Below are 24,274 nucleotides of genomic sequence, written 5' to 3'. Positions count from 1 at the left end.
TACAATGAGGTATCACCTCACACCAGTAAGGATGGCTGCCATCCAAAAGACAAACAACAACAAATGTTGGCGAGGCTGTGGAGAAAGGGGAACCCTCCTACACTGCTGGTGGGAATGTAAGTTAGTTCAACCATTGTGGAAAGCAGTATGGAGGTACATCAAAATGCTCAAAACAGACCTACCATTTGACCCAGGAATTGCACTCCTAGGAATTTACCCTAAGAATGCAGCAATCAAGTATGAGAAAGATCAGTGCACCCCTATGTTTATTGCAGCACTATTTACAATAGCCAAGAATTGGAAGCAACCTAAATGTCCATCGATAGATGAATGGATAAAGAAGATGTGGTACATATACACAATGGAATACTACTCAGCCATAAGAAAAGGGCAAATCCAACCATTTGCAGCAACATGGATGGAGCTGGAGGGTATTATGCTCAGTGAAACAAGCCAAGCGGAGAAAGAGAAATACCAAATGATTTCACTTATCTGTGGAATATAAGAACAAAGGAAAAACTGAAGGAACAAAACAGCAGCAGAATCACAGAACTCAAGAATGGACTAACAGGTACCAAAGGGAAAGGGACTGGGGAGGATGGGTGGGTAGGGAGGGATAAGGGGGGGGAGAAGTATGGGGGTATTAAGATTAGCATGCATGGGGGGGTAGGAGAAAAGGGAGGGCTGTACAACACAGAGAAGGCAAGTAGTGATTCTACAACATTTTGCTATGCTGATGGACAGTGACTGTAAAGGGGTTTATAGGGGAGACCTGGTATAGGGGAGAGCCTAGTAAACATAATATTCGTCATGTAAGTGTAGATTAGTGATACCAAAAACAAAACAAAACAAACAAAAAAAAAGGGGCAGTTCCTGTGTGGTAACCTCCAGTGAGTTCTATACAAGTATATAAAGGGCATATAAAAGTGTAGGCAAAGGGTCTGTTTGTGTTTATACAGAAGATCAAAGCCTAATTGGGCTACCCTGAAAATGAACTAAGATACGATATGAAAAAGAACTTCCAACATCAGCACTCTCTGTAAGACTCATGCCAGAAGATGATTATCAAAAAACCCCAACAAAGATCCACGCACTGCTACAGCTGTAGATGCACTCATCCCACCAGCTCCTGGACTTGCCATGGGAATGAAGGAGATATCTAAGCTGGCCTGTGCATACAGTGAAACAACAAATTTTACTGGATCTATACTGTTGGAACTCAACCAGGAATTAGGAGAAGTGCAAATTGTAGCGCTCCAAAATCTTACAACTACAGACTATTTACTGTTAAAAGAACGTAAGGGATGTGAACATTCCCCAGGAATGGGTTGTTTTAATTTGTCTGATTTCTCTAAGACTGTTCAGGTTCAGTTGGACAATATCCACCATATCATAGATAAGTTTTCACAAATGCCTATGGTGCCTAACTGGTTTTCTTGGTTTCACTGGAGATGGCTGGTAATTACAGATATGCTTTGGTTATGTAACTATACTCCTATTATGTTAATGTGTGTGCGCAATTTAAGTAGTAGCTTAAAACCTATCCATGCTGAAGTTACTCTACAAGAAGATATGTCAAAGAAATAATCAATCTTCCCATGTTTTCTGCCACCTGCTACTTCTATAGCTTTTCTTCTTCCTTCCTAATTACAACCCTTAAATAGAATTCGTGCCTCATATCAAATTTACCGAGTATCATAATTCTTCCAAGTGGTAAAGATACCTCAAGACAAATGCTGGGCATAGAAGCTACAGGGCATAATTATGCAAAGAAATAAAAAGCTAACCATTTCAAACAATAAGGCTTCTCTCTCACTTACCAACTTTACATTTCCCTGTATGGCCCCGGAAGATGACTGGTTAGCCAGAGACGGGTAAGATTCCTCAAGGGAGGAACAACCTAAGACAGGCACAGTCGCAGGGGGGTCATCAGGTGAGAAATTGGGGATCAACAGAGGTGAGGCTTAGAACCTCACCCCCCCGTTCTGAGAGAAATCTTCTGCATACGTGGATGTTTTATTGCCCTTGTCTAGCTTGGATTAACACATAGTCTACAGGCACACACCTGATCATCTACATTTGCTCTCTTACAACACTAAACTATGTTTTCTACCTTTATCTTGTATCTACCTACCACTTCAGCATTTTATTAAAAATAATAATAATAAAGAGAGAAATGTGGTATCCACATATAAATCAAGTATAAAAACCAAATGAGTATTCATATTTGAACTGACTGTTTATAGTTCATAATGCATGAGCAAAACCGAAGGTTTCTGTGATGACTGCCCTTGTACTGTTCACCATGTAACTTATTCACTATGTAAGAATTTGTTCTCCATGTAGAACTTGTTTGTTATGCCTCAGAAGATTGGAGACTGACGAAAATTAGGCTTGGGGTGGATTAATGATTGTGCATTGAGCATTGACTCCCCTATACAGAATTTTATTGTTGTTAACAACCATTTGATCAATAAATATGAGAGATGCCCTCAAAAAAAAAAAAAAAGACAGACTTTCAATGGTAAAGTAAATAAGTAACCAGGATGTAATGTATAGCATAAGGAATATAGTCAAGATATTGTAACAGCTTGGTAGGGTGATAGCTGGAACCTAGAATTATGTATATAAATGTTTTATCACTGTGTTGTACACCTGAAACTAATGTAATGTAATACTGTGCATCAACTACCCTTCAATAAAAAATTATTATCTAAAAATAAATAAATAAATAATAAATAATTTAAAAAAAAAAACATCAGTGAGGAATTTTAACTGACAGTGCTATCATTCAGCTATGACCATCAGCAAGGGCCACTGCATTATGTAAGACTCTGCACAACTGCATATGCCAACTGCCCCCAAAACTTAAACAAGATCTTCTCAGATATATGAATAATTATATGACTGCATATGAACCATCCACAGTGACAGACAAAACTGAGACTTAATGGGATTCAAAGGTGCTAATTCAGATGTTGTTTATCTGGACTCACAGAGATCTGTAAGAAGAAAGATGCTACAATAGAAAGACCAACTGTCTGTGGGAAATACTGCAAGGCTATCTAGTTGGTTTCAAGAATATGACATGGAAGAATGCTAGACAAATAGTTAATTGAGCAGGAATACTATTTGATGAAAATTCTCAATTTTACTAAAAAGTGAATGGTTCTGGTTAAGTATGATAATTCAGTATTTTCTTCAGGGGGAGGGCAGGGAACAAGGGACTTTTTTTCCTAAACATTTTCTCTTGAAAATTATTCAAAGGGGTTATGTCTCAGAATCATCAAGCACTGTGTATGCTTGTGCTGTTGTGAGTTATAAATTACCTCTCCCTTGATTTAGATTCCAGGTATCATTAAGAGCAGGATATGGGTGTTTTACAAGTATTCTGCAGCCACTCCATTAAATGCAATCTAGAGTTTTTTTCTTTTCAGGTTATTTTTGAAGCAAGGAATTTGTATATTTGAAGAGACGACTAAAAAAACCACAGTTATGCTTATCATTTTAACAAGACTGTCTTATCCTATAAGCATCATAATGAAAATTAATCCTGAAAGTCTTTCTAAAATTCTGCTACATAAGCAAAACCATCTAATTTTTTTTTCTGGAGGCCCTATGCAGTAATTTTTCCAACATACATTTGACCACTTGCTCCCTGCTTAGCAAAGAGCAATTTTACCTTTGGGTAGCAATAGAAAAACAATTCCTGTCGCTGTTAAAAGGAAGAAAAGAACCTGCTATTGTATCATTTTATCGTTCTGTACATTAAACTCCTGGGAGGCAAACAAGGACCAAGTAAAGAGCAGTATCAGGGCCAACCTGGCCATGTGATTTCGGGGAAGAACTTTCATCTCAGGACCACGATTAAATATTGGAATGAGGAAAGAAGGCAAAAATGCTAACCTCAAAGACTAAACCCTCCCCTTGATAATGAACTGTTTTATTTCTTATCCATTTAAAAATCATATTTAAAAATCATATTTCCTATGTGTATTATATGCATGATATAGATAATAAGGTATATATTAAAACACCAGTAGTGACAGGATCACAACATAATTTGTGTTTTTCTGCATTTCCTAATCTTTCTAAAAAATGAATATGCTTTATTTTTATAATAAAAAATGTTATTTTCTTATGCAAGCTTTTGTATCTGATTTCATAGTAAAATGATATGTACAACCAGAAGAGTCTGGTCAACAATTTATGAAGGAAGTGGTGACAACTCCTACATGTAGTCCTTTAAAGACAGTTAAAAATAAACCTTACTAGTTTCCTGAAAGAAAAAGTAATTAATGGAAAGAATGCTAATAAAATATAAAAATTCTCTTTTATGAGAAGAATATAAAACCTTAGTAATTTAGTGAATGGATTTTGAAAGTCAGAGTCAGTGATGATGGGCTTAATCTGAGTGGAAAAGAAATAGCTCAAATTTAAAGTGTAGCTTCAAAATAAATAAATAAATAAAATAAAAAATAATAATAAGGTGTAGCTTCATTATACTTTAATGTTTTCTGATTTAGAGATGGCACAGAATTGTCAGGAATGTGAATAAAAATATGGTTTTACCTGTGACTTAATTCCGTAGTACATCTTCTTATTAGATACCTGCCTCTGAAACAGTGAGGACACTCAAAGAAAATTATTACTTTCTTGCCAGTCATGTTAGCAACTGGGAATATAAAATATTAAAGATCAAAGTATTCCAGCACTCAGTCTGAACTTACTCAAGATGAGCAATATGTACTATACAGCAATACTCTCATACTCACACATCAGAATGATTTGTATTTCTTTCTTTCTTTCTGTTTTTGGCAGAGTGCCCTGCACCTCAGGCTGAAATATTGTTTTACTAAAATCAAGTACAAGACATCAGAATGAATTGGCCAAATTCAAAAAACAGAAAAATCTCTGTTAGGCAATTTTGGGATAAATGAAAGAAAGAAGCGATCCTATCTCCAGGGCACTTAGATTTAGTTGGAGGAAGATGTTAACAATGATCTGTACAGATGTCAGTTAAATGTGCTTGCATAGCAAACTCAGGGCTATGTGGTGATTGTGGCAATGGTAGAACCTTGGGGAGAAGGGAAACTCATCAGAGCTGGTCTCTAGGCTTAATTACAGTGTCTTGTTAATTTTTGCACATTCTCAGATAGTTTAATGTTACACTAAGTACTGAAATAAGCCAGTCAGCAATGTTATTGAGTCCGCCACAAGCAGAATTAGTTGACAGAACAATTTTATAATAAGAAAGAAGAACATAGTCATGTCAGTTATAAAACTAACTTCTAATGAGAGCCTTGGAATCATTATATGTGTTATTTTAATTTTTCAAGAAAATTGCTTTTCCCTCAAATTTTATTGTGTTTTCAAAGATCTACAGAATACCTGTGAAAATCTTAACTTCATATATACGCATGTTCAAACAGACATTATAACAAATTAATAAACATAGGTTTTCTTGTTGGAATTATACAAGACATTTTAAGACAGGACCACTAACATGTTAAGGTGACATTTTATCAAATTGACTAAATTGAAAAGTAGGAAACACAAATGATGATTCCAAAAGAATTTTCATAATTCAGCCAGACCAAAATACAAATTCTCTCACTAAATTGCTTAAATAACCTGGCCTAACCCACTTTACCAACACCATCTTTAAGTCCCAAACATTCAAATCAGCAAGAATTTCACATTTACATAAATATACCTAGGGGCTCAAGCACAGAACAGCAAGAACACTTTCTTTCATCAAGAACAAATAATTGTTAAGAGTTACAAAATGTTATTTGGTTTGAAGAAGAGATGGTTTTGGTTTGTTTGCTTTGGATACAAACCAATCCAATTTTTTGACCTTTTGTTTGAGGTTTGTTTTAATTAATGGGAATTTAAACTACTGCTCTATCTAAATATCCTCAATAAATATCTATAGGAAACTACTATTTTCTTCTAAAAAGTTTAGTTCTTTTGTTGAATGATTTTAATACTAGGAACCAGATTATCCATAGGGCCAAACAAAAGCCCTGAGACCTTCTGCCTTAACAAGAGGCAAGGCCTCACTTCCCATTCCCATCTTCTGGTTCCTATTGACAAAGAGAGATCATAGGTCAGGTTTTAGGACACTCCGCATGACTCAACCTGGGGGATTTAAGGCAAGATAAAGCGAGTCCAGTATTAATGAGTTGACTCATTAGTAGTTTAGGATCTCAGAGAACCATTTTAAGACCTACTTTTATAGATCATTACGGTCTCTCAAATTCCAACCTTCTCCTTTAATTCGTCCTCTGTTACTTTCACCACATTTTCATTTGGGGACTAAGGACTTAGGAGACAGCTGTGACGTAATAGAATGTCACTGGGCTGAACTATCAAAGACCTGGGTTCTAGTGCCAGTTCTCTTACTTGAAAAATGCTTGCTCTTGGGCAGGACTCAGAGCTCTGAGACTCAATTTTATCATGTGAAGTAAGAACTTCACTACCAACTGATATGGCTATTGTGAAGTCTAATTGCGTGGAGTGTTCAAACATGAAGTGTCAGGCAAATACTAGATATTGTCCTTGAGCTATATTTCTTAAAAGATTACTTTTTGCAAAGAAACACGAGCTAGAACAATAAAAACATCCAGTCCCTACATGTAAGTGTTTCTGTAGCACCCAAAGTGGGCCCGCCCTAGGGATTTACCTAAGGCTGGTGGTCTTCCTTTCAGCTTAGCAAGATTCTTATCCAGGTTCTCTATTTTCAGAGAACATCACCAGGCAGAACTTTGAGGAAAGAAATTGTTATAGAAGATAAGAACTAAAATAGGTACACTATGAAGATACTTAATAGATATTCCTAAGCCAAGATCCTTACGCATAATAGGCCATTTTTAATAGTTTTGAGATATACACTGCCTGTTAAGAAAGAAAACGGAGCCCATTTCTTATTAGTCACACAATTTATAACCATTTTAAAGTGTAATAGATTTATTGCTATTTCTAAGCCCAAAGCATATCTTTCTATGTTCTACCCATAGACTTTGCTTCCTGAAAGTACTAAATTTTCTGATGAAAAGAGAGTCTGACATTTAGCATACTACCTCTGTAGTCACTTTACACAACCGTAAATCCAACAATGTGTTGGCTTTCACATTCTCTTCATTGCATTTTGCCATTTTATCAAGTAAGCTGAGAGTTAGGACTGGCCTTGTAATACAGCACTGCTTACTGACATGATCAGCTCTGTATTGTCACCATCATCTCTGCAATGACTTTGTGGCCTATTGAGATGCAAATACCTCTGGGAAAGTTAATACAGTAAACTTCTTTAAGGGTTTCTGTATGTTAGACAAAGGAGGTTTGGAGATTTGTTAGACTTTTAGTAAGATTTATGTAATTAAAAAAATAAGCTTTGATAAGAAAAAGGGAGTGAGCAGGAGGCAGTGGGGTTGAGGGAAAGGGTTGTGCGCACACACACACACATACACCCACAGAGCACATTACCCTTGCTTTGCAAACCCAGTAAGAAATGCTTTGCACTGCCAATGCCCACAGAACCAGCAGGATTCGAGGTTATCTTGCTAAGCACAGAAGGAAGATACCCAGCAGAAGAGTCCAGCTCCTGGTGCTTAACTAAAGTAAACAATAAATGTTACGGTCACTTAAATTATCAACAATGTATTTAAATCATACCCCCAAATGGCCTGCAACATGCAAACTAAACAAAGTATAATCCAATCTTGATGAGATCAGTTAATTGCGAGTGCTGTTTCTACATTCTTTAACAAAACATGGAAAGTTTATGTCTCAGGAAAGAATGGCTTTAAATGTCAAAGGAAAAAGTCCTTAAAAAGTAGAACTATGCATTTATACATTAATATATTATCAATATTTGTAATCTTATTTTTTTTAATTAGTAATATCAGTTTCCCTTGGTTGTATAAAATAGGAACATTAACTTGGTGATTTTTAAAAATATTTAAGTCACAATAAATGCTTTTAAATGGGCACTTGCAATAAAAGATAAATCAGATGTGGTAATGGTTTCTTTTGTAAGAGTGGAGCAGCAGTAGCCCATTCTTCAGCCAAAAAAGGAAGCAAACTAAGAAAAAACAAAAATTACCAAAAAGAAAAAAATCCTCTGACCCCCCCCCGTCCCCAAAAGCCTCATAAATAATAGTTTTGGTACACTTTCAGTGGAAAACTCAGGCCAACTGGCAGTTTAAAAAAGGATACTTGAATCACAAACATTCAAGATGGGGATAAACTAACAACAGAGTGACCAGCAAAAGATGATTTAAAAATTCTCTTTGCTAGTGTGCCATTCATTATCATGCAATATATTTCTCTTCATTCTAATGTTTTTCTCTTGGCTATACCCTCCCTTCCCCCACCTTTATTTAATAAAGTTTGTATGCTATTTGTTCCCTACCCTAGCTGGGAAATACATCCTCATAATACACACTAGCTTCTCCAAGAAACTCGAGTCATTTTCATGGTCCATTGCTATTCTCTGGCATATAAAGATTACATTTGGATAAAGGAGCTTATATAGGAAGACATTGGTCTTTATTACATTACAGTTGATAAAATTGCTTATTATAGGAAAATCACTCCATAAATGCAGCCTTTCACAAATGCCAGCAAATGAAATTTGCCAATGACAATTATCCTTCAAATATAGTTCTTATAATTTCCTAAGTAGTGCTGTTATTAGATTATCCCCAAGAATAGGTGAATGTAAAAGCAAACAGCTTCAAAAGCATTGCCTGATGCAAAATTTTAACTATTAGGTAATAGAAAATTTTGCCTTAACACTGCACTCACCAGCAAAGACTCCACAGATCAAATCAATGTTCTCAAACCTGAATAGAGCCATAGAAGTCAAAGTGATAGGGCAAATATTATAGGTTATATTATACATGTCTAGGAGACCAGAAGCCTTTGGTTGGTCAGTTTCATTTCATTGTACTAAGAAGGACTGAGGTAGAGAGACAGAGATGAAGAGGAAGGGGCTATAACCAGTACAGAAACTCTGATCATTTACTATGGAACACAATTACATATATTTGGCAGGATTTCTCAGAAGTCTCAAATTCCAAAAATGATTAAAGCTGCAAGTACTTAAAAAAATACTGTGCCTTGATTTGATATCTAGAAAACAGTATCACGAGTCCACAGAACTAAATACAACAGACTATTATTCAATACTAACTAGCTGTGTCTTCTCTTTTTGAAAAATCCTATGGTAATGAAAATGGCATTCCATGTTAACATTTTCACAAATTCCTAAAAGGAAGGTAGCTTTAGACAAACACTACAAAATTTTTATATTATTTAGATATGGCCATAATGTCCATACTTTGAGGTAGTAAATGGATCACCTCAAAATGTGGAGTGTTTGTTTTAAGTAATCACCTGGATAACACAATAGAATCTAGAACTGTGAGAGTAAGATAAGAGATAAGGTTTACCCAAGGTGAAGTAAGAGATAAAGTGGCATACCTTCTGTGAACGCCACATGACGGGAAGCAAGCTTTCCTCACACCCACATATCCACACCCACTCCATTCTTCACTCTTCAAGATGAACAGAGTGGCAATAATGGATGGTTAATAACTACTAATTTGTAGAGTTTTTTTTTTAAACAGAAGACAAATTCAGTATATTAAAAATGCTTCTAACAGATGTGACAATTACATGTGCTGTTGTGACTGATTAAGTTGGTTAGAAAAAGTTATTTTTAAAACTTGGTATAAATAAGTCAAATGAGTTCCAAGCTGATTTAAATAAGTTTCTAAAAACCGAACACATGCCAATAAGTTATCTCTGTTTTAGGACTGAGCAAAAGACAATTACTGGACCACAGAGAAGAATGAAAATATGGGAAAACAAGAAAACTTTTCTAGAAAGTCTGGCTGACAGTTATCTCTTGTGATCCACAGAAGCAGAGTCCTTTTCCTTTTTTTTGGTAGTGGACCTATGTACAGCATCACCTATTTCCTTAATGACTAGTATCAACCAGAATCAGATTTACAATAAGATTTATTCACGATTAACTTACATATTAAAAGAGAAGATAATGTGAGAAAAAAATCAAAGAAAATGTTTCAATAGAGAAGTTCTTAGATTTCTTCAGGCTTAAATATCTTGCCGAACTGCTAATGGATAAACAATGTATTCAATTGAGATCAGAGCTAAAGGATCCTGAACCAGGGAACTGAAAGGAACATAGGTTTACAGATTTATTAAAATGCACTTCCCAAAGCTAATTACAGATCAAGCAATTCTTCAGAAGACATCCACGTCAAGTAGGAAGCACAGAAACTCCTGAAAGAATGTAACTATTTTATTCTGACTTATTTGTAAATAATAGGTCCTGAATTTGGGAATTCCTCTTAGGGAAATCTCTTTATTTTGAAAGAGTAACTATTCTAAAATGTTTTCCTTAGATACTAAAACCTTAAATTTATACAACTGCTCAAAACACTAAGCTGTACCAAAAGCTCAGAGTGGAAATCATTTCACTTTCTTTACCATATTTGTTAGATATCTCTAAAACTGGGCTAAGGAGATGAATTTGGAAATTGTTTCTTCATTCCTTAGAAGAAAAGGAGGTAGAAAATGGAAGTGGACCCTTAAAAACCAAACAAAACAAAGGTGTCAGCTGGATTCACCACTGAATATGTTAAAAGCAGTTAACACAGAACAATTTGGAAAACTGAAAAAGGCAGGGGTGCTCTGTGGTGGTCACATATTATTTTAGATTACAGCTCAGGTATGCCCTGACTGCCAGAAACACAGACACAAATGCCTTGCCTTTTACTTCCCATTTCTAGTCACAAACAAGACCAGAAATATTTCAACATGGAAATGACGATGCTGAGACTGCACCTACAGCTCTTCAAAACAGTACAAAGGCAGAAAATGTAATCAATCATTTATCTGGTTCTCTAGACCTATTTCAGGGGTCAGCAAACTATAGCTTGCAGGCCAAACCAAGCCCTCTCCTTATTTCTGTATGGCTATCAGCTAAGAGTGATTTTACATTTTAATGGTTGGGAAAGAAATAGAATAATACTTAGTGACATGTAAAAATTATACGAAATTCAAACTTCAGTATCCATAGATAAAGTCTGATTAGAGTACATTCATGTTCCTTTGTGTATTTATTCTCAATGCTGCTTTCCTTTTAAAAACGCAAAGTTGGGTAGTTATAACAGACTATATGGCCTGCAGAGTCTAAAATATTTACCATCAGAAAAGGTTTGCTAACCCCTGGTCTATTTAACATATAAAACTCTTAATATCACAAGAGTTGAAATATTTGTTTTTTTATATCCTTTAAAACACAACACAAATGATCAAACTGCTCTGTCATGCATTTTACATAAACAAAGATTATCAAATAACAGGTTCCCTTTCTGATATCACACTCCAAGATGAATTGATACATATAGACAAGCAGCCTAATTTCCATAATACCTTCTATAGTGGAAATAATTGATTAGTACCTGTGGTAAATGGATAAGAGCTTTTAACTGAGCCAAATTTTAAGACACTAATAAAAGTCAATCACTGTAGAGGTACATATACATTCTTTGAATAAACCAGGAACCAGACTACAGGATTGACAAAAGAGACAGTGGCTTTTCGCCCATATATAGGTTTTTTGAGCTACCTGTTCAAAATGTATTGATTGGGCATATGGTGATTAATTTGGCACAAATTTGTATCCCAATCTAAGAGATTCTAAGTGAAAAGTTAGAGTTTATCCATTAGCATCTGTGACTCATAATTCAATTTAACAAATATTTATTATTTGTCATATATCTGAAATACAAAGGTGATAGAGTGGCAAACAAAGATGAATAAAATGACGCCTCTCACCTGAGAATCTCACAGTTTTGAGGAGACAGGCACAGCTAAAAGGTGGATTAACAACATTTCAAATTTTTAATATCATTTTTTTTCTGGTGGGGATCTAAGTCATGATCAGAATGTTAAACTGAAAGTAAGTTTCCAGAATTTTATCATACCACACTGATATAAATCAATCACTTGGGTGCTAAAGCATGTAAAGGTTAGGTTGTCAGAGAAGCTCAGAATGCAGGCTCTGGTGATATGTGTCTTTGAAATACAATAGTGATACTATCTTAATGATACTTTAATTTAAAAAAATAGTGATACTATCTTGTCAACAGATTCTGGGCTACAACAAGTTTCCAAAGTCACAAAACTATCCTACTCCCATGCTTTTATCTAAAAAAGTCCTAAATGCCTATTACCTATGAAGAAGCTGGGGTTTCCATGAATTTCAAAATTTATTTGACAGAGGACAAGTCAATGAATAGGGACATAAAGCTGAATAAACCATAGAGAAGTAACCTATGGGCAACAGAGCCAGAAAGAAAGCTGATTAAACAAGGAGAGCTAGAAAAAGGAAGGAAGAAAGTAGGAAGCATAAGGGTAACATGCTGGGAGGATGCTGGGGACAGGTCTAGATATCATATGGGAAGCTATCTGAGGGTGAGAACTGTGACTGATTTCAACATGAGAGTTACTTTTAACTACTTGAAGAGCTTACAGTGTGGAAGATAGAAAATTCTTCGGAATGCCTCCATTCAAGGCCAAGAAGTGAAAGCTATAGGGAAACAGATTTTGTCTTAACATAAGAATGATTTATATACAAAAATCATATGTCCAAAGATGTAATATGCTATATCTTGGAGATACTTAATCATGGGCTAGGAGATCACTTGCTCTCTAAATGGTCTCTAAATCTCTAAATGATATTATACAGAAGAGCCAAGCACTGGAGCGGGTGAGGAGCTGGATTAGGGGCCTGTCCAATCCTAAAGTTCTGGTAATGCTGTCTTCTTGCATCCCTGAAATACACTGCCCTAGTGGGCAATGGACAGCAGTAACCACGTCTTCCCCTTTGTTCTTACTCTCTGTGTTGTTGCGATAGGTTTCTGTACAGATAAAGGTTGTTCTTTAAAGAGACAGTAGAGGAGAAAATGAGAGACTAACCTACATCCTTTATTGATTTGGGGGGACCCAAAGAGATAGCTGGGACTGTATGCCACCCCTGCTTTAATTCTTGAAATGTTAGTTTTATTCTATTATTTACTCCAAACAGATTATGACTATGATGAAGGAGAGGGCTACCCTCTAGGGTATCAATCAGAAGGATTAGAAAAGCATTCCTAAAGCAAAAAGTTTCTCAACTATGTGTCATCTACACATTTAGGTAGGCTATTATTAAAAGTATTTAGCTTTTGGCCTGTATTTCTAATCTGTGGGAGTAATACAAGTAGAAACAGTACTTTCTTTTATTTCTGTCTTTCAAGTTCTAGTATGGTAGGACTTTCATTTATGAAATGCAATATTCCCTATATTTGTAATTGTTAATCATAGCCACGCCTCCTCCTCTGCCAGCCTAACTTTATATGCTTCCTCGCTCTAACAACCATACATTCTGAACCATGTCAGGTGCCCACTCCCAGGTCCATACCAGTGTGTTTCTTTTTGGGTCATGCTCTGCTGCAGTAAAAAGGGATCCTAAGGCATGAGGAGTAACATCAGCAGTAAAGAGCACAGACTTATTGATACTATCCAATCAGTATCAGTAACAAGAGCAGACTTGTTGAGACAGTGTACAGGAGGCAGATACAGTTATCCCACATGCCATGCATGATAGAGAATAAGAAAAAGAAGTTGTCTCTGTTTCTAGTACCCAAAGTACAAACAACAGGGGTACTTGAGTCCAATGAAGAAAAGTGAAGTTTCTATGTATAACAACATAATAGTCTTTCTCAATGTGGCAGAGAATGCTCTAAAGAAGTTGGGGATTTGATCATTTCTATGAAGAATAATAAAAGGAAAGGACACTCTATACAGAACTTCTATTATCTTTACTCTATAACCTTGGCAAAAAAAGCAATGAGAGAGTGTCTCATATTATTCTTGAATGTTATGTCCTCCTTTTGTAAATACATGATCACTGGGTAAATCCCAAATATAAATTTTGATCAGTGATGCCTTCTAAAAAAATAACCAAACCTCTAATGCTTAGTGTATTCTACCTGCTTTTCTGTAGGAACTATTATAGAAGTGACTTAGGAACGTAGGAGACAAGTGAATTGGTTTATAGCCACAGAAATTTCTGAGTACAATTTACAATAATATTTAATAGAAAGAAATGTTCAGATCCAGGATGACAATTGGGAATCCACTGCAAAGATAATCCCATCTAATCTTTGTCAACAGAGTCAATACCTTCTCCCTTCAAAACCTTTACCAAAGATGTAAATAAGTAGTAAAATTGACCCATGTAAACTGAATTGCCTTCATATTTCAAGTGTTAGCATACGGATATGGCTAAAAGATAGACCTAAAACATAGATACTAGGTTTAATTTGAAGTATGGTCCACTCTAAGTATACTATATAGATAGTAGCTGTACTAGCCAGGGGGAGGATTTAATAATATCGGTAACTGTTGAACCAATGTGCTGTATACTTGAAACTAAGATTGTCTATAATATAAGGTTGTGTATCAACTATACTTCAATGTTTAAAAAGTATGCCATATGGATAAGTGCTTAAGACTCTGGTGAATTTGGAAAGACATTTTTAACTTTAGTAATTTTAAATGCTTGGTCAAATATCATTAAGGAGTAGATGGAAATAAACACATCTATTTAATTGCTTGCTTTCATAGGAAAAATTCCAAGAAGTTAATATGTGTGTGCTTGTTTTTTAATTTCCATCTCCAAGCTCCCAAAGGAGCAAGTATTGAACAACAACCAGAGCTTCGGGTTCCTAGAACATGTTACAGATTCATTCTCATGAGGTAGGTTTGTCTCTGCATTACTAGGTGGAAATCTGGGCACCAAGTAGTTAAATGAACTTCTCCAAGTCACCCTAGAAATGATTAACAGCAAAACCAAGGTAAAAGCCCAAGACTTTTTACTGGTCTGTATTGATACCTTTATTCCAAATTGTTTTTTACTATCAACCTGACACTAAGATGATGAACAAGGGTAAAACCAATACACGGTTACTTGGATCTGCCTTTGATTTTCAGAATGGAATGAGACATGAGAAGGAAACTATGACTATTTACAGCTTTGTGTCACAAATATCAGCAGCATTAACTTTAGCTAATACAAATCTGTAATGTCCAACATTTTTCCTCTGATAACTGATGACTTGGCTCCTCTCCTCTCAACCATTCCTACTCTATTAATAGAAGAAAGGGGCTTTCCTTTGACCATAAGTAAAGATCTCTGAGGACTCCTGCTGCAGTTCAGAAAACTGTATTGTTGACTTACACTAAACTTTTTAATGGTCTTGGAGTAACTCCAATACAAAGGCAAACAAAAATCAAGGTGGAGTTTACAAGAATAATACAAAGCTGTGTACAAGGATGAAAACTGGAAATACAACCTGAAAGGTATAAAAGTATCAATAAAATTCTAATATTATTTCCTTTTTAGTTCCTTGAAAATTTTTTAAAAGAATCTAACCAATGCTATGGTTTGTTACTTCATAAGGCAAGCTCTTATATCTGTATTTCACAGATAAAGGGGAGTCCTTATAATCCCTCTGAGTATAGCTTTGCTATAGTTCAGGTTGATCTGAGGTATCTCTTTTCTTATTGTAAGTGAAACAATAAATATACTAATGATAAAATGTTTGTTATAAACATTTGTTATAAATGTTTGTTATGACATGAAAGATACACATGCATACCAGATTTTACAATTGAACCCATTCCTTACTCCTTTTCCCATTTCGTGGGAAACCCTATAGTGACAGAGTAGCAATTTTCAAGAGATACCAGAGAACTATTTCTATATGTCTCCAGAGAGAACAGAACAATTGTGGTGGGTGCTGAAGGACAAAAGATTCTTGACTTTACTGTTCTCTTTTTTTGTTCTACGAAGCCACCATCTTAAAACATTGTTTTAAGAAGTATCATCAACTGAAAAGCATTGAGAAGTAAAACAAAGTGCAGTAATCTCAGGTTGACAACCCTATGAACTCAGACTTCAAAATAAATATTTGAGACAACATGAACCAAATCATCCATATTGGTACATTCAAGTGCCATAAAAAGCAAGCTACATGCAACATTTCATTAATACCGAGGTTAAAGAATAACAGGCTAGGCATCCGAGCTGCATTGTGAAGAGATTGCATTCTCATATTTACTTCAGGGAAGCCTTAAAAATCAACATGCAAACAGAGAACATATACTTGTCACAATAAAACTTTAGCTCACAAGGCTATAGATCAAAAACATTGATTCCAACACAAAAGTAGAATAAACAGGTCTGAAGTCTGTCAAGAAAACAAATTATATCAACATACATTATTAGTTTATCATAATGGCTAAATATTGCTTCTAGCAATAATTATTTAACTCATAAAGAAGTGATAACAGTATTTTAATTTAGAGAAGAGTATGTTTATGTACAGATCTTGAATAAATCTGTACTCCAGGGCAGAGGAGTCTGGGAAATTCAGCCCTGGAAGGAGGCTAAGGGGCACCAGCACCATTTTCCTTAAACCATCAACATTCTACTTGTGAAAAGATGGCATTTAACCTTTGCAGATCTTTTCTGTACACCAGGCAGGATAAAGTTGTTTGTCCCTGTACATCTCAGAAATATACATAAGAAGGCCACAAAAGTCAAAAGCCCTTTTCAGAAAGAGGCCTTTGTATACACTGGTTTGATATCTCAAGAAAAGGAGTGGTTATGGATTCATAGGTTAAAATGTATTATTTTAAGGCTTCTGAAAGGTTAGCAAATTGAGTTTTTTTTCTTAAATTACAGAGCCCATGCCACACAAATGACTATAGAAGATTAGGAAAATATTCCATCAAATGTTTCTACAGAGTATCCTGCTTTGTGTGAAACACTGCAGAGGAGAACTCAGGAACAGTAAGAACATGCAGGATAGAAGAGTTAATGCTTTTGGGGGAAGTACCAACCTGCCATATGCTTAAATTTGATTTGCTTTAAAATTGTTAAATTTCAGTGAGAAAAGCTGGCTTGGGAAATCCATTGCTACTCCTTTGTACCCTACAATACATATTCTACAAAGAATAACGCTTTATTGACAGAAAAATGATCACAAGAGCTCTCCTAGGACAGTGAACTATCAAGATCAGAGGGCATAATACAGGAAGTACACAGTAGAAGCCAATGACAAAAGTTCAATGGTTTTAGTCTTGACATTTCAGATGAGCACCCTGTTTGCCGATCACAGAAAGACTAACCACCAAACAGCCAACGCAAGAACCAAGAGAAAAGACATCATAAAAGGAATACGAGGAGATGGAAAAGTACTAGAGTAGAGGCGGCACTTTTTGAGAGACTTGTGGTCCTCAGGGATTGGAATAGAAACCTTGGGAAGAATTTCTTCATTTTCTTGCTGGGGCAAGGCTCTCTCAGTAGATCTCTCTTGCCTTTTAATTTTCTCTTCATCCTGCACTAACAGAGCACGTTCCTGTGTCTGCTTTCATGGTAGAAGATCAAGAAAGACAGAGAAAGATGAACAAAATGACAGATGGAAAATGCTCAAAAATGATACTTGGGGATGTGCAAAGGATTTGGGAAGATCTTTTGGATGTTCTTTATTTTACTTTACTTTGGCAATTTATCCTGGCAAAGTTTCTGTAACAATATCAATAGATATTTAATTCTGTAAATTTTCAATAGGTTAATTTTTGAATGAACAAACATTAGAAGTCCTGAAAGTTCAAGAAATCACTGGACTTCCTCTGTTACATTTTTTATCCCTCCTTTAAGGTACTCACATATGAATTTTGGGTCACTTTTCAGTGTTTTAGTGCTGCCAATTTTTCTTAGATCAGTTGGGCAAAGCCAATAATGAAGGATTCTTCTTGCCATCAGAAAAGTTATTTTTATTACAAATAGAATGGCAGAATATAAAAAGTAATCCTCATATCTCTTTATATAGACTTAGAAAACTGTTAACAGTTCATTCAGTATAGCAATTAGCTTTTGCTCAAGGGAATAAAAATCTTAATCCTATACATTTGAAAGACTGCAAAAGAAAAAAACAGGTATAAAAGTTTATATGTGCCTCCAAGGTCTTCCAAAAACAAAAAATTTCCACAATTGCAAAATCCCTTCCCCTTCTCAGAATCATGATTAAAAAAACAACAACAATCATCAATAAGGTTTATAGATCACATTAAGCAAATACTTTTGACACTTTTAAGGGAAATTATTTTTTTCCAATTGCCCAATTGAGAAGTTTTTCTTCCCCCACAATTCCCGTACTCTGCCATCCAGTCAAGACAGATGTGATTTATGAAAGGAAAAATTTGGCTCGAAGTTCTCTCAGTTGAGCCAGCCTTCTCTGGTCAGTTTGGAAGTTCGACACTGGTTCTTTGCACACCCCTAAGTGATATGTATCAGGGAGAAAGTAGCTGGGGGACTGGTCAGCAAAAGAGAAAAAAGGAAAAAAAAGGATGCAAAATTATAATGATTTTAAAAATAAAATAAAGAGGGAGAAGAAAGACAACATAAAAAGAATAGGGTACAATTAAATTCATTTCTCTCTGAATACATATTTACATCTTCATGCAGCTTTTCAACCAGCCATGCGCTGAAATAAGCAAATTGAAAGCTGCAAACGCTGCAGCAGTGGAAATGCTATGTGTTAGGTCAAAAGGCGGTGGGTGTGAATATACTAGTATAGCCAAAAGAAAAAAAAATTACTCAGCAGCTGCTGTTCATTTCTGGGGGAATTATCTGCATAGTGCCATGACAAGAGCAAATTCTGATTGAAAAGCACAAGTCATAACAGCAGCTTTACCTCTGGCCCACCAACCTTTCTTTCCGAGGGAAGGATAGAGGTTTTCTTCACCTGGTCATACACAAATTATATAAAATTCAGTTGCCTTGCAATGCAACAACAATGCTGTCAAAGGTTGGAAGAGGCATCCCCAGAAAATGCAAATATTGTCCTAATTATTAAAGAAAAAGTAAGATATGCCAAAGTGGAGTTACCCTATATAAAAGGTTATCACAATACACTTCTTATTTATTTCATTGTTTAAATAGAGGGGTAATATACAAAGCATAGAACTAAAGTTGCTCAAGTAACTCCCCACTGAGTTTATTTAATTTATAAAAAGTCGTTTCTTTAAAGTCCACAGAATGACATAGCCATTCCCAATCAGCCCTGAGATGATTTCTGAAGGGTTTCCACTAAGATACAAGATATTTTCTGGAAATGGAGACTGATTCAAATTTACCAAACCTTTTGAGTAAGTTACTTTTTCAAAGTAGTTTAGCATCTTTTATTACTTCCACAGAGTCAAAGAGAAAACTTCTAGAAAATATGCAGCTATGGTTTGTAGACATTTAACCAGGTGAGATGGCAACTAGGCATTTTCTCCTGGAGTCTAAAAATGTAGAAAGCAGAGTCAGTGTCTCAGTTCAGGGTGCATTCTCTAGGCTTAGAATACAAAACTGATGCCCACTTTTATCAGGGAAGGAAGGCTAAGGACAGAACAAAGGGACAACTGCACCCCATCATCCCTGGTAACTCTATTTAGCTACCCCTCATTCAGGAATTCCCCCAGCCTTACTTGGTGAAACTGGTTCAACTCTATCTGGAGAACGGTTAGCCAATTAATCACATTTTGAAAAATAAAAAGGCACACTTGTAAGCCAACTTTTATCATCTTCTCCAGTTCCAGAAAGTAAATAAGTTGGATAGCTTACAATGAATTCTGAATATAAAAACAAGCTTTTAAAAAATTATCAAGACAGTACTACCTTTCTTAACTAGAATTGTTATTGCTTTTGGGGGAAAGCAAGCACATAATTTAAAAATCATTACAGTCACTCACTGAATCACTGTGACTATATATAAATATTTAACTCATATAGGCTAATGATTAAGTAAATAATTTTCAAATATAAGTTAAAGGGATCTCAACATATCCTCATTACAAAGATTCATTTATTTACATGTAGGATTTCTAAAATAGGCAATGACAACAATTATAGCCCCTGGAAAGTGTCTCTGGCTTCTTCTAATCATGGTTTTGTTATAAAACTTAGCATGTTAAAATTTTGATGCTACTCATAAAGACAAAATAAATCATCAGTAGTTTTTCTAAAATTGAAATACAATAATTACTACTTGGTATTCCACATTATCTGGCTTTAGGGCCTCCTTGCTTTATTATATAATTGTGGTCAACCATTCCAGACATTTCTAAGTTGTAGAAATGTTCAAATAAAGTTTTAGAAAAATGTTTATCCTGTTCCAATTTTGACCTTACTAAATTTAGCAAACTCTCTGGTCTTTGAAGGCACAGTTTGAACATAAAGTTCCACTGGCTTATGGTCAATTTGTAAACACACACTAGACAGAAGCATGCAGCTGCAGAGACAGTGCTCAGAGCTCAGCTGTCTACTAATAGCTCTAAATGGCTCATATAATTAACTGAGTAGCCCATGTTACTTAAGAAACAAGTGTTTGATTATGAATGCCTTAAAGCTATGACAAATTGGTGAAATTAGCATCAAAGCTATATTTCAGCTCTACACTTTCTTTCCCCTACATAACATTAATATACAAAAACATTAATTTCATTCATTCTCACAATTAGTCACAAGGACAAAGTACTCACTCCTTCTCCTGTGGGGATTTGCCCATTGATGTTAAGTGTTCGGAAGGGAGAGTGAGTGGATAAGCGCTTATCCCATTCACTAGGGCGTGGTTCTGGTACAGATTCCATGAAGTTCTTTTTCAGCTCACTGATGCTAGCATGATGTTTCTTGATCTCTTCTTGACTTTTGTCTAAATCCTACAGTTGAAAGGACAAAGATGCAAAACAATAAATACTCAGGTTAAAAAAACACACCAAGGGAAGCCCATCAAACTATGACAGGCACTGGTAGAAAACACACCACATCCAGGACAGATGTTACTAATCCATAAATTGCATTCAAATTGTAAATATACAACAGGTATATTTGCTTATTTTTTTTTTTTAACAAGGTGCTTTTCTTGGAAGCAGTGAAGCATCATTACCCCACAGTTCCTAGCAGTTAATATAACCCATAAAAGAGCTCACTCCTTAGTTTTACAACTTTCCTTCCCATTATGACACAGCACTAGATCTCCAACTCCTCATCTTAAGAAGGTAACCCCACAGCCTCAGCTTGATATAAACTGATTTAGGCTCAGCTCAGGCAGGATGGAGATAGCAATAGATAAGGAGAAACTGTTAAGTGAAGGACATGGTGAAAGATCTACCTTCCACAACTGGCTGCTTTCTTTGGTGAGTTGCAACTGTACAGTATCCCTCTATTTCTACCTGGAGATAGTTTTGCTTGCTCATTACCAGGTGTCTATTGTTGGTTTTTGATAAACAGGAATAGCCCTTTCTTGATATAAAAATTTACTACTAAAAGTTCCTGGCTCAAGCCTCCAGAGCAAATTGTTACTACCTCTGAAAAATCACTCAGAGTATGGAATATAATGGCTTTTTTTCTTTGCCAATATTATTCACAAAAACTAAAAGCCTTATACTTTAAAGCTTCTGACAGCTTTACTTCATGTCTCAGTGTAGTTCAAAATAGGGACCTTCTTCCAGTAATTTTCAATGGATTGGCAGCGATTTAATAAGAGTTCATATCAAATACTTTATATACCTCCTTGATAATTTAAATGAACTGTTCCATCAGATTTCAATAGTAGACAACAGGGGTAAGCTCTTAAAGGGCATATTCCAGGAAGAAATAATAAAAGCTAAGGTTAATGAAGCCAGAAATAATATTCAGGTTTAGGTAATAGGAGATATACAAAGCTTTCAAAAGGGAGACTTGGCCAGAAATGAAATGGAATTAAATGTGAAACCTGATGACAAAAACTCAAATGTTCTTTCTCCAACTTCTCTGAAAAACTAAAAAAATCTCTGCTTGAGATCAAAATATCTAGGAGCCCATCACTTGATGACTGCTAGAAATTCTGTATTTATTATATGTTACAAGAGCTCTGTATCCAAGAAAAGCATAATATTGAGTATATCTCCTAATATGACGTGTGAATTTTGGGATTAGTCTTTCTTCTCTTTTTGGCTTTGTGGGAAACAGCCTCATTTTGAAAAAAAGAAAAGAAAAATTCAGAACTCATCTAAACAAACATGTATTAAAACAGCTTTTTTTCTGGAGTGAAATATGCTTCAAATAAATACATTTTTTTCCAAAAGCAATGTCAAGGGGAAAATAGCATATGTAAAAGGATTGGTAAGGCACATGACACAATTCTGATTCTGGAGATATTCATTTAGAAAACTCATTCAATAGTCTATTCTTTTTATTTTTGCAAGTCTGAAACATGTATATTTGCTTTTAGATCAGTCAAAGAGAAAACTAATCCAAGAAGGGCAATCCTGTAGCTCCCACGTAAGAATATCTCTGCTTGTTGGGATAAAATGTAAGGATAGCTCATGAATATGGGCTTCACTATGGGGAAACAACAGTTTGCACTTTTGTTTTAGCTGAAAGAAAGAAAAGTACATTTCCTAGCTAAAGAAAAGCATATACAAGCTCCGTCTGACTCAGCTTTGGACTGAGCAACTGAGACCCAACAGGCTCGTATAGCCTTAAGACCCAGCTCCTAACTGGAATTAAATCTGCTTGGTTCAAGAACAACTTAACACATTTGGGAGAGTTGAAAGTGTGAATGGAGCGAAACAAAAATAAGAAGTGCTATGGAGAGCCATAATTCTCTGGTTTAGCATCTTAATATGAGAGTGGTGATTTGTTACTCTTCCTGCCTAGTTTTTGATGGGCCAGGGACCTGAGAAAATAAGTGTTGCAATAAAATCAGTAGCTTCTGAGGAAGCTTTCTCCATCCTTCTTAGCTGGCTCTGTTGGAAACCTGTGGGGGCACAGAGTAAAATTAAGATCTCAAAGGGACCTGTTCCAAATAGAATTTGTCATAGACACTTGTTACAGGTTCCCTCTGGGAGATGGAGGAGGAGGAGGTAGATCTAAAAATGAACTCGACCTTATTTGGCCAGAACAAAGCATTAGTGGGGGTGGGGGCGGGGTAGGAGTAGGGGGAGGAGGACGGTTTAAAAAAAAAAAAAGATCAACTTGCTAGAGTGACAAATAATTTGAGAGAACTTCCTTAGTGGGGAAAAGAACTCTTTACAATAGCTAGAAAATGATAGTTAGCCAAATTACCTGGCTGTTTTCAAGTTAGACACTTTTTGATGCCTATCATCTTATAATTTTAGCAGCAATCAAACCAAACACTTCATTAAATATATAACGTTCTCAAAAGGTAGTTAGTAGTTTTAATTTTCAAACACACACTTATTTAGAAATCCCCTCTCATGACTGTCAAATGAAATGCTGGGAAAAAACACATCACACACAGGGACTTTGTGAGTCTCAGAAGCCATAACACACCTCATGGAACAAATGGTAAATATATGATTGGTACTACACGTTCCAGTTAAAAGGAAACACTAAAGATGGACTACTCAAAAAATAGGCATGTTTGAAATTGGAAGATGTTACATTGCTCAGCACCAGGTAATCAACTGACATCTGTTATTATTCCTAATCGCAGAAGCTGAAGTTCTCATTTAGGTCTAGTTTCAGTTATGGGCTAAAGCAAAGAAATCTCGTTGCCAAGTTTGAAATACTCTAGGATCCAGCCTTGGAAAACCTAGTATTTCATGAGGTAAATGTATGTAAAGTGCTTGGCCCTGGGCTCACCATACAGTACTTGATTAATGAAGGCTAGCCCTAATTTTTATTACTTTTATCAAAGTACCTGATACATAGCAGGCACTCAAAATATACATTTTGCCAAAGGATAAAATGAGATTAAGTAATTATTAGAGGCCATTGTATTAAACCAAAGATCTGAAAAAGTTTCTTCAAACTTCAAGCTTAGTATTTACCACATTCAATATACGTTCATCTTTCAGGTCTCAGCGAAAATGCCATCTCTTCAGAAAGAGCTTCCCTGTCCATCTTATTCTGAGAAGATCCCTTTTATTAGCACAGCATATGGTTTAGTTCCTTCAAAGCTTTTATAACTTGTAATCATTTTATTGCTATTTGTTTACTTGTTTCTTATTTCTCTCCTCCCCACTTCTCTACACTGTAAGCCTCCTGAAGGCAGGAGCCATTTTTATCATCTTCCTATATTTTTATATTTCCTTTAAGTTAAATCCCCAAATATTGGAGTTTATATGCCCATTT

General features: G+C 35.6%; 1 protein-coding gene across 31 annotated transcripts in view; it reads right to left on the bottom strand.

Annotated features, from left to right (window-relative positions):
- EPB41 (erythrocyte membrane protein band 4.1) overlaps window positions 1-24,274 on the bottom strand; it is a 224,511-nt gene that overhangs the window by 21,742 nt on the left and 178,495 nt on the right. For 12 of the 31 annotated variants that reach the window (XM_036915003.2, XM_057499900.1, XM_036915001.2 and 9 more), the window contains 2 exons: window positions 20,677-20,853; window positions 18,846-18,896 (listed from right to left, as the gene is read on the bottom strand). In XM_036915003.2, coding sequence (XP_036770898.2) covers window positions 18,846-18,896; window positions 20,677-20,853 — 228 coding nt within the window. Of the gene's footprint in view, window positions 1-11,621; window positions 18,465-18,845; window positions 18,897-20,676; window positions 20,854-24,274 lie in introns of those variants that run through there. The other 19 variants (XM_036915006.2, XM_036915016.2, XM_036915017.2 and 16 more) reach the window with 10 other exon arrangements.

Source organism: Manis pentadactyla, chromosome 4, assembly GCF_030020395.1.
Source record: "Manis pentadactyla isolate mManPen7 chromosome 4, mManPen7.hap1, whole genome shotgun sequence".
Classification (NCBI taxonomy): Eukaryota; Metazoa; Chordata; class Mammalia; order Pholidota; family Manidae; genus Manis; species Manis pentadactyla.
This window is presented reverse-complemented; position numbering and strand designations above follow the sequence as displayed.